Source organism: Maniola jurtina, chromosome 28 (assembly GCF_905333055.1).
Source record: "Maniola jurtina chromosome 28, ilManJurt1.1, whole genome shotgun sequence".
Lineage (NCBI taxonomy): Eukaryota > Metazoa > Arthropoda > Insecta > Lepidoptera > Nymphalidae > Maniola > Maniola jurtina.
Window position 1 is genome coordinate 2,840,086 of NC_060056.1, and position 12,602 is coordinate 2,852,687.

At 38.9% G+C, this 12,602-nt stretch overlaps 1 protein-coding gene across 8 annotated transcripts in view; it reads left to right on the forward strand.

Annotated features, from left to right (window-relative positions):
* LOC123879742 overlaps positions 1 to 10,362 on the forward strand; it is a 48,399-nt gene extending 38,037 nt beyond the window's left edge. For 7 of the 8 annotated variants that reach the window (XM_045927648.1, XM_045927649.1, XM_045927650.1 and 4 more), the window contains 6 exons: positions 108 to 347; positions 2,142 to 2,213; positions 3,251 to 3,526; positions 6,688 to 7,086; positions 8,046 to 8,239; positions 10,129 to 10,362. In XM_045927648.1, the coding sequence (XP_045783604.1) occupies positions 108 to 347; positions 2,142 to 2,213; positions 3,251 to 3,526; positions 6,688 to 7,086; positions 8,046 to 8,239; positions 10,129 to 10,189 (1,242 nt within the window). In that variant the 3' untranslated portion in view covers positions 10,190 to 10,362. The remainder of the gene's footprint in view (positions 1 to 107; positions 348 to 2,141; positions 2,214 to 3,250; positions 3,527 to 6,687; positions 7,087 to 8,045; positions 8,240 to 10,128) is intronic. The other variant, XM_045927651.1, reaches the window with a different exon arrangement.
* Positions 10,363 to 12,602: the final 2,240 nt, after the last annotated feature.

Here is a 12,602-nt window from a genome sequence, read left to right on the forward strand (position 1 = left end):
GTTCCGGCTGAACACCAGCGCTGTACGATTTTAGGGTTCCGTGTACCTCAAAAGGAAAAACGGAACCCAGGATCAGGGTTTTAGTTTTCAATTTTATCTTGTTTCAGAATCGAAACTGCGAAAGCCTGTCCAACCTATCCGCAATATTAATAGGAGAATACAAAAAATCAGAGGCAGAGGAGGCAGAGGATGCAGAGGAGGCAGAGGAGGAGCAAGAGAGTGAGAAGTTAAGTAGAGTGGAAGAATGTGCGCAAGAGATCAAAGAAGAAGCCGTCGAGGTCGAAGTAGAGGAGACCTCCTTGCCTGACCCTCTAGAATTTAACCAAGAAGATAGGAAAGCTGGATGGGTAATCTTTTTTTTTAACAAGAACAAAAAATCATTTTTTTAAGGTTCTGTAACTCAAAAGGAAAAACGGAACCTTTATAGGATCACTTCGTTGTCTGTCTGTCCGTTCGTGCCTTTAAATTCTACCAATAAATTAATGGTGTATGAATATTTGATCTTTCAACTATACTTACTTTATATTACTTACATGAAATTACAAAATCCTCAAAATTCATTAAAATAAAAATCATAAAAGTAAATAGAGTTATTTCTTGTACACACAGCAAAAGAGTTAGGTTTCCAGGGCACACTGATACATAAGTATGTGTGAGTGTTTTAGATATTATCGACGACGTAATTCTAACGCACGCGCATAATAATATACATAAAGCTGGAATGAGTTACGAGATACATATATCCATTTCGCTGATTCAGAATAAGAAGTAAACTACCCCCAATTAACACTAATACAAGCAAATACGAGAGCCTCAATAGCTCAACCGGTAAAGGAGTGGACTGAAAACCGAAAGGTCGACGGTTCAAACCCCGCCCGTTGCACTATTGTCGTGCCTACTCCTAGCACAAGCCTGACGCTTAGTTGGAGAGGAAAGGGGAATATTAGTCATTTAACATGGCTAATATTCTTTAAAAAAAAAAATTGTGCATTGTAGAGTCTATTTTACGGTCTGTGTAGACTCAAACATAAACATACACATAAACATGTTATGTATTTTAATGTTTAAAAATCGTGAGTGATTTCAATTTTAAATTTAGAATGTAATGGCTATACTCACGTATAATTTACTTCTACTTGAATAAAAATGTTTCTATTTTATTCTATTCTATTTAGTCGATGTAAGCCCGACTAGTTTCGAACCCATCCGGGGTCCTTTTTCATATGGACTCGGTTCGGATCGACTAAATAAGGTGAGTATAGCAGTTACATTCTATACTTATAAAACTAAGCTAAATGATGAATAGAATAGAAAATAATTGGTTTTTTTTTTCAAGTTGGCTTTTACAAGTGCTTTTGAATCGCCAAAATAATTTACCACTGGTTTGGAATGCCGTTCCTACAGAGAATAACCAGCAAGAAACTCGGCGGTTGCTCTTTTCAACTGTTCAATTTACAATAATGCCAGACTATACAAGCAATTGCAGCCCCGCGCATTGCTCGAGCGAGTCAAATCCATGCTTTATCATTTACATAATCTTCGATTGTATAATGTGCTTTTTCCACGAGCATACTTAAGATGGCTTATTTATTGCGCATACTTAAGAGTGCTTTCCACGGTCGTCCTAAGTCGAGCGCAAAAGCATGCTATTGCAATCAGTATTTATGGGCGGGACATACTCAAGAGCGAGATGCGTGATTTGTGAACAAAACTAATCAACGTTTGGTATTACGTTTGTTTTTTCCAAATTAATTAACAAACTAAAGCCATTTGAAATTATTATTATTAAGTAAAGTTTGCCATTTAGCCAATAGTTTTCCAATTTTGTAGTTACTTACATGAATTTTTTCGCCCGAAATTGCCTCGAAATTTAGCTTGAAATTTTTCAAGAACTTTCAAAATAAATATGATCTTATTATATTTATTATTTTAGGGCATTGACAATGGTAAGATAAATCGATATTATGGCTTAATTATAGATATAGAACTACGAAGAGTAGAATAATAGGCGCAATACGTTTGTTCGGGGAAGTGTATCCTTAAGACGCAATTCAGTGAGATTACGGCCTACTTCGTTTTTACGTGACTTTGTGTTTCTTCTACGTTAAAATATAAATATGAATAATTTAACGATATTGCAGAGAGCAGAAATAGTCAATCTGCATCAACAAAAAGTAGCCATAAGTGAGATCGCGCGACGCTTAAAGACAAGTGTAAGTATAAAATATCTAGATTCACACTAATATTATAAAGGAGAAAGTTTGTATGTGTGTGTATGTGTATGTTTGTTACTCCTTCACGCAAAAACTACTGGATGGATTGGGCTGAAATTTAGAATGGAGATAGATTATACCCTGGATTAGCACATAGGCTACTTTTTATCCCGGAAAATCAAAGAGTTCCCACGGGAATTTAAAGAAACCTACATCCACGCGAACGAAGTCGCGGGTATCAGCTAGTATTAAAATAAATCGATTGAAAATTAAAGAGATTCTATGTGTGTATACAGGATGTAACCAGAACCCTAGCAACAACGAAGACAGGTGATAGTACTGATGATTACTGAAAATATACCCTTAAAAAAACGATTTAAAAAAAATGCTATATTTTTTAAAAGTTTACAATATATTGCAAAATAAAACATCTGACTGACGTTAGATGTCAACGAACGTTCTGTAAATAGGTCACTTGAAGTCATTGCCGCGTCGTAGATGGGGCATTGACCCAAGTTTTACACGCTATACAATGCGGGTTTGAAAAATACTAATAGGGAACGTGGAAAGGGAATTGCCCTTCCCGCGAACCCTAGCCCTCAGGAGGATCTGTGAGTGATGGACACGGGGTGGTCCGTCGCTCACAGTGTGGTCCTCGGGTTGGTTGGCGTGCTGTGGTTCCGGCATGCCTCTAACGGTGTTTGGGGGCACGTATTGTCCCAGTGGTGGGTCCGTTGAGGCGGACATCCGCTGGCGGAGTAACGAGGTATTTCCGGTCCCTTGTGCTCCGTCATCAGCGGTGGGATGGAACTTCGTGAGGTTTTTAGTCGGTAGGAGTCCGACATAACCACTGTGCTCCCCCGTGGTCGGTGGTATCCATGACGGATTTTACTCACGAGAACAAAAAAAAAAAGTATAATAATAACGCTAAGATTTTGCTAGTGTTCTGGTTACACGCTGTATTTACTATGTTAAGCTTAGTTAAATTATTAAGGGGATTGTTGTGTTGCTATAATGTAGATTTTTATTTCTCGCAGAGGAACACGGTTCGATTGTGGATCAGGCGTTTTGCGATCTCAGGTCGGTTAGAGGCGCGTAGGTCGGGCCCGTTGGCTAAAGCGTACAAGGACGATTCGCATCGACACCGAGCCATCGTTGACACGTACAGTAACGACCCCTACGCAAGCACTCGCACAATTGCGACCAAACTGAATATCACCTTACAAACCGTGCGGAACCATTTAAAAGCAGCTGGATTGAGAAGATGTCGCCATCCCAAAGAAGACAAGTTATTGAGCAGTGCTCACAAACGGGTAATAGTACAGGCGTTATTTTGCGGAAGTCCATGATATACAAGGAACCAAAAGCTTAATTTACTATAATTCGATAAACCAGACAAATCTATCTGGTGCAGCATGCGGTACGCACCGCCCGCCTCCCCACTGCTAAACATGCAGGAAAAGCCAGTCACCAAGCAAGCAATACGCACCACCGACGCAGCACCACACCAATCCGAAAACCACTCGACGCACGTTTTGCACCGACACCGGAGCATCCTAAGTAGATTGCCTAATTGCAAAGTCAATCAGGCATTGTAAGGTCTACATCAACAGTACAGTACAGTCAGCGACAAAACTAGTTTTGCACCCGCCAGTGCAAGCGACTATGGACGAGTGCAAACTGCAAACCTAGCTTTGTTCTTGACTGTACATTACTGTCGAGGCCGGAATAAAGTTATTGGCGGCCGAGTGCTTCCCAAGTATTTATTATATTTTTAGAATTCCCTTGGGAACTCTTTGATTTTCCGGGATTCAAAATTGCCCATGCCCGTTTCAGGGACCCGTCTATATCAGTCTAATGGATGAATAGATAACAAACAGACGTACAGACAGACATACTTTCGCATTTATAATTTTACTAAATGATGCCCTCGGATTCATTTGCGTGGATTAAAGTTTTTAAAACTTCTAAGGAAACTTCGATTTTCTGAGATAAGACACAGCTTAATATCCGTATACGAAATGCAAGCTATGTACCAAATAGGTGATGCCTGATGATGAAATAGGTTTTTTTAAACCCCATAGGAACTCTTTAATTTTCCGGGATAAAAAATAACTTATGTCCATACCCGGGGCGCAAGCGACGAGTATCTCTGTACCAAATGTCTTTTTTTTAATTTAATAATAGTTTATTTATTTATTTATTTACTAAAGAACCGCCCACAGAGTTACACATTTAGATTAATTATATGTTGTTCCTTAAATTCTAGGGCTCTTATGCAATATAATTAATAATATAATAGTTAATAACAAAAAAAAAAAGATTATAACTGTAGCTGCTTGATTAACTTCTAATGTATTGCTGACACTTTTTAATAATTTTACTGAAAATAATAGGAATTGAGCTCCCTTACTATTTATTCTAATTAATATACAAATTATCACTACTGATATTATAAATGCGAAAGTGTGCTTGTTTGTTGGTTTATTGGTTTGTCCTTCAAACACGTTGCAATGGATCGACGTGATTTTTTTCATGGGTATAGAATATAAAACCTGAATCGGATGATCGTGTCGTAGGCATGAGCTAGTTAAATAAGAGCGGGCATAAATAAATAAAAATTAATATGGTAACAACTGTTTTATTGCTTTTCCTAGAAACATTTCATAAAGACAATGCGCAAGAGAGATTTGAACTCACAACCTCATTTGTGGGTCCACCGGTTACACCAAATGGTTAAGCGTGCGTTGTCACAATTGACGTGAATCTGTAGCCTACATACTCATTGCATTTATCTGTGCAGAATGAAAAAAGTGTATTTTTGTGTGTGGTACGATGTGACACTGGACGGGTGCAAACCTAACTCTTTTGCTGTGTGTACGATGGTACCCTTTCGTGCGCGAATCCAACTCGCACTTGTCCAGTTCTTCACTAATCTTATGCCAAATTTTGTGTCATTAGCTGTGTCAAAAGCAGATTTGCTAAACATTCCCTATTTTGATAATTAAAAAAAAAAGAAATAGGTAGAGAGTTGAAATTTTTACTAAATCTATACATATAATAAAATTGTAGAAAAGTGGTATCTGTACAATGGAAATATATAAAAAAAGTAGCAGGGGTTGTTATTATATCGATGCCGAAACCGAAATTGTAATTAATTTTTTTTTTGTCTGTTTGTCTGTGTGTTTGTGCGAAGAAACGGCTTATTCGATTTAGATACGGTTTTCACTAATATATTGTAGTAAGCTTCACTTAACATTTAGTGTTTATTTCATGTCAATCAGTTCATAAATAAAAAAGTTATGTCAATTTAAAGAATCACGGCGAACATTTTTAACGTACAGAGTACGTACTACACGCCTCGCGCCTGAGCGTCCGTGGCTATATAAAGCCCGAAAAGTCACTATTCCACGCGAACGAAGTCGCGGGCACAGCTAGTATGTACATAATTCTATTGCCGCTATAACAACAAATTTTAACAATGGGCAGCCATTTTGAAAATGTTGATATAGCAGCAGCAGAATAGAGATTCTAAAAAAATTAGAAAGCCTATTTCTAGTAAGATGGTACGGAACACTTCGTGTGCGAATCCGACTCGCACTTGGCAGATTTTTTGCATGGATATAGTTAAAGACCTGGAGAGTGACAGGCTAGGCTATTCTTTATCCCAAAAAATCATTGCCTACAGGATTTTCATAAACCTATTATCCCGAGAAATAGAATTTTCAAAAACCTTAAATCCACGCGGACGAAGTCGCGGGCATCAACTAGATTCTCATAAAATTGGCTACTATTTATCCCGGAAATCAAAGAGTTCCCATTAAATTCACATAATTAAGCCTCAATAGCTCAACGGTTGAGGAGCGGACTGAATTCCGAAAGGTCGGCGGTTCAAACCCCACCCGTTGCACTATTGTCGTACCTACTCCTAATACAGCTTTGCGTTTAGTTGGAGGGGAAAGGGGAATATTAGTCATGATTAACATGGCTAATATTCTTAAAAAAAAATATCTAAATACTTCTATACTTCTCATATACAAATATTATAAATGCGAAAGTGTCTGTCTGTCTGCTAGCTTTTCACGGCTCATCCGCTAAACCGATTTTGACGAAAGGTACAAAGATAGATTCCATTCCGGGGAAGCACAGGCTAATTTTTATCCCGGAAAATCAAAAAGTTCCCACGGGAAAACCTAAATCCGCGAAGTCGCGGCCATCCTCTAGTACTTAATATTTTATTTTTATTTTTTTAAAGGATATTAGCCATGCTAATCATGACTACTACTCCCCTTTCCCCTCCAATTAAGCGTAAAACTTGCGCCAGGAGTGGGTACGACAATAGTGCAACGGGTGGGGTTTGAACCGCTGACCTTTCGGAATTCAGTCCGCTCCTCAACCGTTGAGCTATCTCGAGGCTTATAAACCTTGGTTAATATTTATCAAACTATTGTACTTATGTGTCTTTATATTTCAGGATGAAGAAAACTTAGACATCCGAAATGAACCTAATATAAGCGCACCTACACAAAAAGCGGTGAAACGTACGCCACCTGAACCAAAAATGCCCCAAAACGTACCAAAACGACCAAAACTGGGCCAAACATTGACCAGTGGACCAAGGAGACCAAAGTTGGACGGTAGTGGCCCAAAAACGGCTCAAGAAGAAGAAAATAACCTAAAATTTACTGAAGAGACATCTCCTGAAGCGATCTTCGCAAAGGTTCAAATAGAAATAAATGAATTGGTCAAAATTTTGGATGAAAGACGCAGTATAGAATCGTTTAGAAATATGAGGTTCAAATGTGACTCTTGTATCCTCGGTTTTACGAATCATAATCGGTTGCTGGAGCATAATAGGAATTTTCATAATCAGGTGTGTATGAAATGTTTTGTTAGGGTTTTGAACCCCAAAAGGAAACAAGTGTAAATTAAAAATTTATAACACCCCCGACAAGTGAAGGTTACAGTAACTAGAAAAGACCAAAAAGACTTGATAACTTTCAAACGGCTGAACCGATTTTCCTGGACTACTCCGCGCCTACGATCTAAAGTATCTGAGTTTTCCTAAACATCATTTTCAAATAAATAATTATGTATTTAGGCAACGTCCATCTTGACAGCTTGACATTTGTAAATTGACATAATATTATGAACCTAACGGTTATCTAACCTTCTTTTCTACAAGAAAACTAGAAAAGAGCTGATAACTCTTAAACGGCTGAACCGATTTTCTTGGATTATAGCTAAGAACACTCTCGATCAAGCCACCTTTCAAACAAAAAAAAAAACTAAATTAAAATCGGTTCATTAGTTTAGGAGCTATGATGCCACAGACAGATACACAGACACACAGATACACACGTCAAACTTATAACACCCCGCTTTTTGGGTCGGGGGTTAAAAGGAATGCTTATAGGATCACTTTGTTGTCTGTCTGTCAAGAAAACCTATAGGGTACCTACTTCCCGTTGACCTAGAATCATGAAATTTGGCAGATAGGTAGGTCTTATAGCACAAGGACAGAATCCGGAAACCGTGAATTTGTGGTTACATCACAAAAAAAATTAAATATGAACAAAATATAATCAGTATTTTCAATTTACAAAGCAAGATGACTATACCAAGTGGGGTGTCATATTATGAAAGGGCTTTACCTGTACATTCTAAAACAGATATTTATTTATTTTTATGCGTAACAGTTTTTGGTATATCGTGAAAAATGTCGGAAAAAATACCCGAGTACGGAACCCTCGGGCGCGAGTCTGACTTGCGCTTGGCCGGTTTTTTACGTTTTAAACGTTAACATAAAAATTATATTTTTTTTTTTTACAGGAGTTCGGCAGTTGCGAATGCGCAATTTGCGAGCGACGTTTCGGCGACGAGCGCCGACTTTCGGCGCACTATCGCAACCACTTCGTCAAATTCGTTTGCAAACTGTGCAACTATGAATGTTACACCAAAACCGGCCAAGCGATACACTTCAAAAGGCATAAGAGCGCTACGCAGGCAGCCAGTTCTTTATTGAGGTAAGTCAAAGTCAAAGTCAAAGTTAACTAACCATTAGTGTCACACCAAAAGCAGCCAAGCGATACACTTCAAAGGCATAAGGGCGCTACGCAGGGAGCCAGTTCTTTATTGACGTAAGGCAAAGTCTTAGTCAAAGTCAAAGTTAACTGTAACCATTAGTGTCACACCAAAACCAGCCAAGCGATACACTTCAAAGGCATAAGGGCGCTACGCAGGGAGCCAGTTCTTTATTGACGTAAGTCAAAGTCAAAGTCAAAGTTAACTAACCATTAGTGTCACACCAAAAGCAGCCAAGCGATACACTTCAAAGGCATAAGGGCGCTACGCAGGGAGCCAGTTCTTTATTGACGTAAGGCAAAGTCTTAGTCAAAGTCAAAGTTAACTGTAACCATTAGTGTCACACCAAAACCAGCCAAGCGATACACTTCAAAGGCATAAGGGCGCTACGCAGGGAGCCAGTTCTTTATTGACGTAAGTCAAAGTCAAAGTCAAAGTTAACTAACCATTAGTGTCACACCAAAAGCAGCCAAGCGATACACTTCAAAGGCATAAGGGCGCTACGCAGGGAGCCAGTTCTTTATTGACGTAAGGCAAAGTCTTAGTCAAAGTCAAAGTTAACTGTAACCATTAGTGTCACACCAAAACCAGCCAAGCGATACACTTCAAAGGCATAAGGGCGCTACGCAGGGAGCCAGTTCTTTATTGACGTAAGTCAAAGTCAAAGTCAAAGTTAACTAACCATTAGTGTCACACCAAAAGCAGCCAAGCGATACACTTCAAAGGCATAAGGGCGCTACGCAGGGAGCCAGTTCTTTATTGACGTAAGGCAAAGTCTTAGTCAAAGTCAAAGTTAACTGTAACCATTAGTGTCACACCAAAACCAGCCAAGCGATACACTTCAAAGGCATAAGGGCGCTACGCAGGGAGCCAGTTCTTTATTGACGTAAGTCAAAGTCAAAGTCAAAGTTAACTAACCATTAGTGTCACACCAAAAGCAGCCAAGCGATACACTTCAAAGGCATAAGGGCGCTACGCAGGGAGCCAGTTCTTTATTGACGTAAGGCAAAGTCTTAGTCAAAGTCAAAGTTAACTGTAACCATTAGTGTCACACCAAAACCAGCCAAGCGATACACTTCAAAAGGCACAAGGACGTTACGCAGGGAGCCAGTTCTTTATTGAGGTAAGTCAAAATCAAAATCAATATACAAGTTAGTCCTTGACTGCAACTCACCTGGAGGTAAGTGATGATCCAGTCTAAGATGGAAGAGGGCTAACTTGGAAGGGGTATGGCAGTTTATACATAAACCCTTACCCGTTTGATTTCTACACAGCATCGCACCGGAACTTAGCGATACAGCTTGGCCGATAGGGATGTAACTAGCCACGACCGAAAAGAACCAGACCAGACAAGAGATTTGGGAATTATATAATTCCAAACGCTGCCGGGAATCGAACCCGGGACCTCCCACTAATAAGACCATAACGCTTACCACTCTGCCATAGAGGTCATCTAAGTGAAATTGCTTGATCGTGGTATGTTTAGCAAGAAACAGTTAAAATTATTTTGCAAGTGACAACTTGACAATACAGCATTGTAAAGTCGAAATCTCCTGAGGATGCTCCGGTGTCGGGGCGAAACGTGCGTCGAGAGTAGTGGAAAAGTCTTGTGTGGTGGTGCATGTGAGTGGTGGTGGCAGTGCTTGCTTGGGAGCTTGGCTTTATTGCTTGGTTGGGGAGGTAAGCGGTGCTTAGCTTGTAACTGCATGTTTGACCATACAGATTTTTTCTGTTGGCGGATTATAGCAAAATAATTTTAACTGTTTCTTGCTAAACATGAACTTCCGCAAAGTAACGCCTGATTCTATCCAATGTGGTATGTTTGTTACAGGCCAATAAAAACATATCAGCGAGCATCAGCGAGTGAAAGCTCGTGCGAGTCGAGCACGTGAGCCGTTCAGCTCGGCGAGCATGTTCGCGAACATTCCTAAGACTGTTAATTTTTTAACCCCCAACCCAAAAAGAGGGTTGTTATAAGTTTGACGTGTGTATCTGTCTATCTGTTTGTGCCATCATAGTTCCTAAACTAATGAACCGATTTTAATATAGTTTTTTTTTTGTTTGAAAGGTGGCTTGATCGAGAGTGTTCTTAGCTATAATCCAAGAAAATCGGTTCAGCCGTTTGAAAGTTATCAGCTCTCTTCTAGTTACTGTAACCTTCACTTGTCGGGGATGTTATACATTTTTAATTTACACTTGTTTTTTATTAGCGTAACTGTTACTTTTGTAGTTATTTATGGGCAAAATAATAGCGATTTATCTGTCTGTAGTCTGTTTAAGTTACTAAACGACATGGCTAATAATAATAACTAGAGGTTGCCCGCGACTTTGACCGCGTGGGTTTAGGTTTTTTAGATCCCGTGGGAACTGTTCTATTTTCCGGGATAAAAAATTGCCTATGTCAATAACAGGGACACAAGCTACCTCGGTACCTTTCATACAAATCGGTTCAGCGGGATGGGTCTTTAGTAATCCCGTGGGAACTCTTTGATTTTCCGGTATAAAAAGTAGCCTATGCCCGTCCCCGGGATTTAAGCAAACTCCGTACCAAATTTCGTCAGAATCAGTTAAACTGTTGAGCTGTGAAAAGGTAGCAAACAGGCAGACAGACACACACTTTCGCATTTATAATATTAGTATGGAAATAGTATGAATAGTAAGTAACTTATAGGTAGATTTCATAGATAGGAAGGATTAATTAGTATTATTCAATAAGGGGTATGCGACGGGTCTGCCCGCGAAATTCTTTAATTTGGTTTTTCGAAATTGTAAACTAATACGATAGCGTAGGCTTATGTCGATTCTAACTTACAAATTAGTCGATAATAACGCTAATTTCTTAAACTGGACCCTTTCAAGTAAAGATTTTTATATAAACCTGTGAGGATGATACTGCCATTGGCGCAATTAAAGTGCCATAAGCTTACTTTATCATATTAGTTTACAAATTGCAAAAAATCAAATAAAATTTTGGCCACGTTAGCGACGAAAACCATTAGTCGAATTTTGTGTAATTTTTTTGTATGCTTAATGTTATTTAATGTTTTTTATACTGAAAACTAAGTGAGTATGATGAGAATATAATGCCGATTGCTGAAATGGGCAATTTTTCTGTTTTTTCCAAAAACTTAGCAGTTTTATTATTTTGTTTATCACAAAATATTGAAATAGTAAAAAATCAATGTTTATTTTTAGTTTTGTGTCTTCATTCAGAAGACTTCATTTATGATTATAAATACTTAAGCCTCATTCGCACGAGGGCTTTTTTAACGTCCGTTTATAAAGCGTTTCAAATAGAACAAATGCATTCCCAAGTATCTGTTCACACGTCAACGCTTTTTTAACGCGCACTTTGTATTGTCAGCGCAACGCCGGGTTTTAGCGCAACGCTTTTTTAACGCTCGTGCGAATTAGGGCTTAATGTTTTTTGACGTGACAACGTCTTATAATTCGATAGAGCCGGCTGCACGCACGAAAAAACATGACTCATGCGGCGTTACCTCGCTCTGAGGCGTTCCATGTAAGGCTTGAAGTGCAAGCGAGAGCGCGGAACGAGCGACAAAGAAGCACAATCGGCCTTTGTTGTCACGTTCAACTATCGTCAGTAAAAAGACTTTACAGACAACCAATTTTTTTTTGAAAGGACGATAACTACTTGTTCATAATTTATTGTAAGATCCTCGCTGTGATTTTATTAATAAAAAAATAAATGATTTATTAATAATGTGTTGTGATTTTTATTAACTTACCTACTAGATGATGCTTGCTTACGTATTTAGGTTTGTAAAAATTCTACGGAAACTCGAATCATTTCCCGAAATAAAAAGTGGCCTATGTCCGTCTTTGGGATGCAAGTGCAAGTTATCTCTTTTTTTTTTCTTCTCTCGTCTGGCTTTAGAAAGATTAGCCAAGTTTGTAGTTATTTGTAACAAGTTAGTTAAACTATACAAGTATGGACCCCGTCTGTGCCGGCGCTCGCCGACACACGCACGGCACCGCCTTAGAGCGCTTTCCAGTCAGTTTTAACAAAAAAAAAAAAAACACTCCAAAAAGGCAGAACACGCCCGCCAGCTAACACCAACACAGACGAAGTCCATCTCTATCTCTATAGCATTCATAAAAATCGCACATCTGACTTGACAGATACTTAAAATCTATCGAAGCGTTAGATAAATTACTGACGTATATCGGATTTAAATCAGATGCAGTGCACAAGTGCTCTTACTCTTTTCCTATATACTCTGTGGCTTGTCTATGGTACAATTTTGACAACTAAAAAATGTTGCCAGCTAACAAAATGAGAGA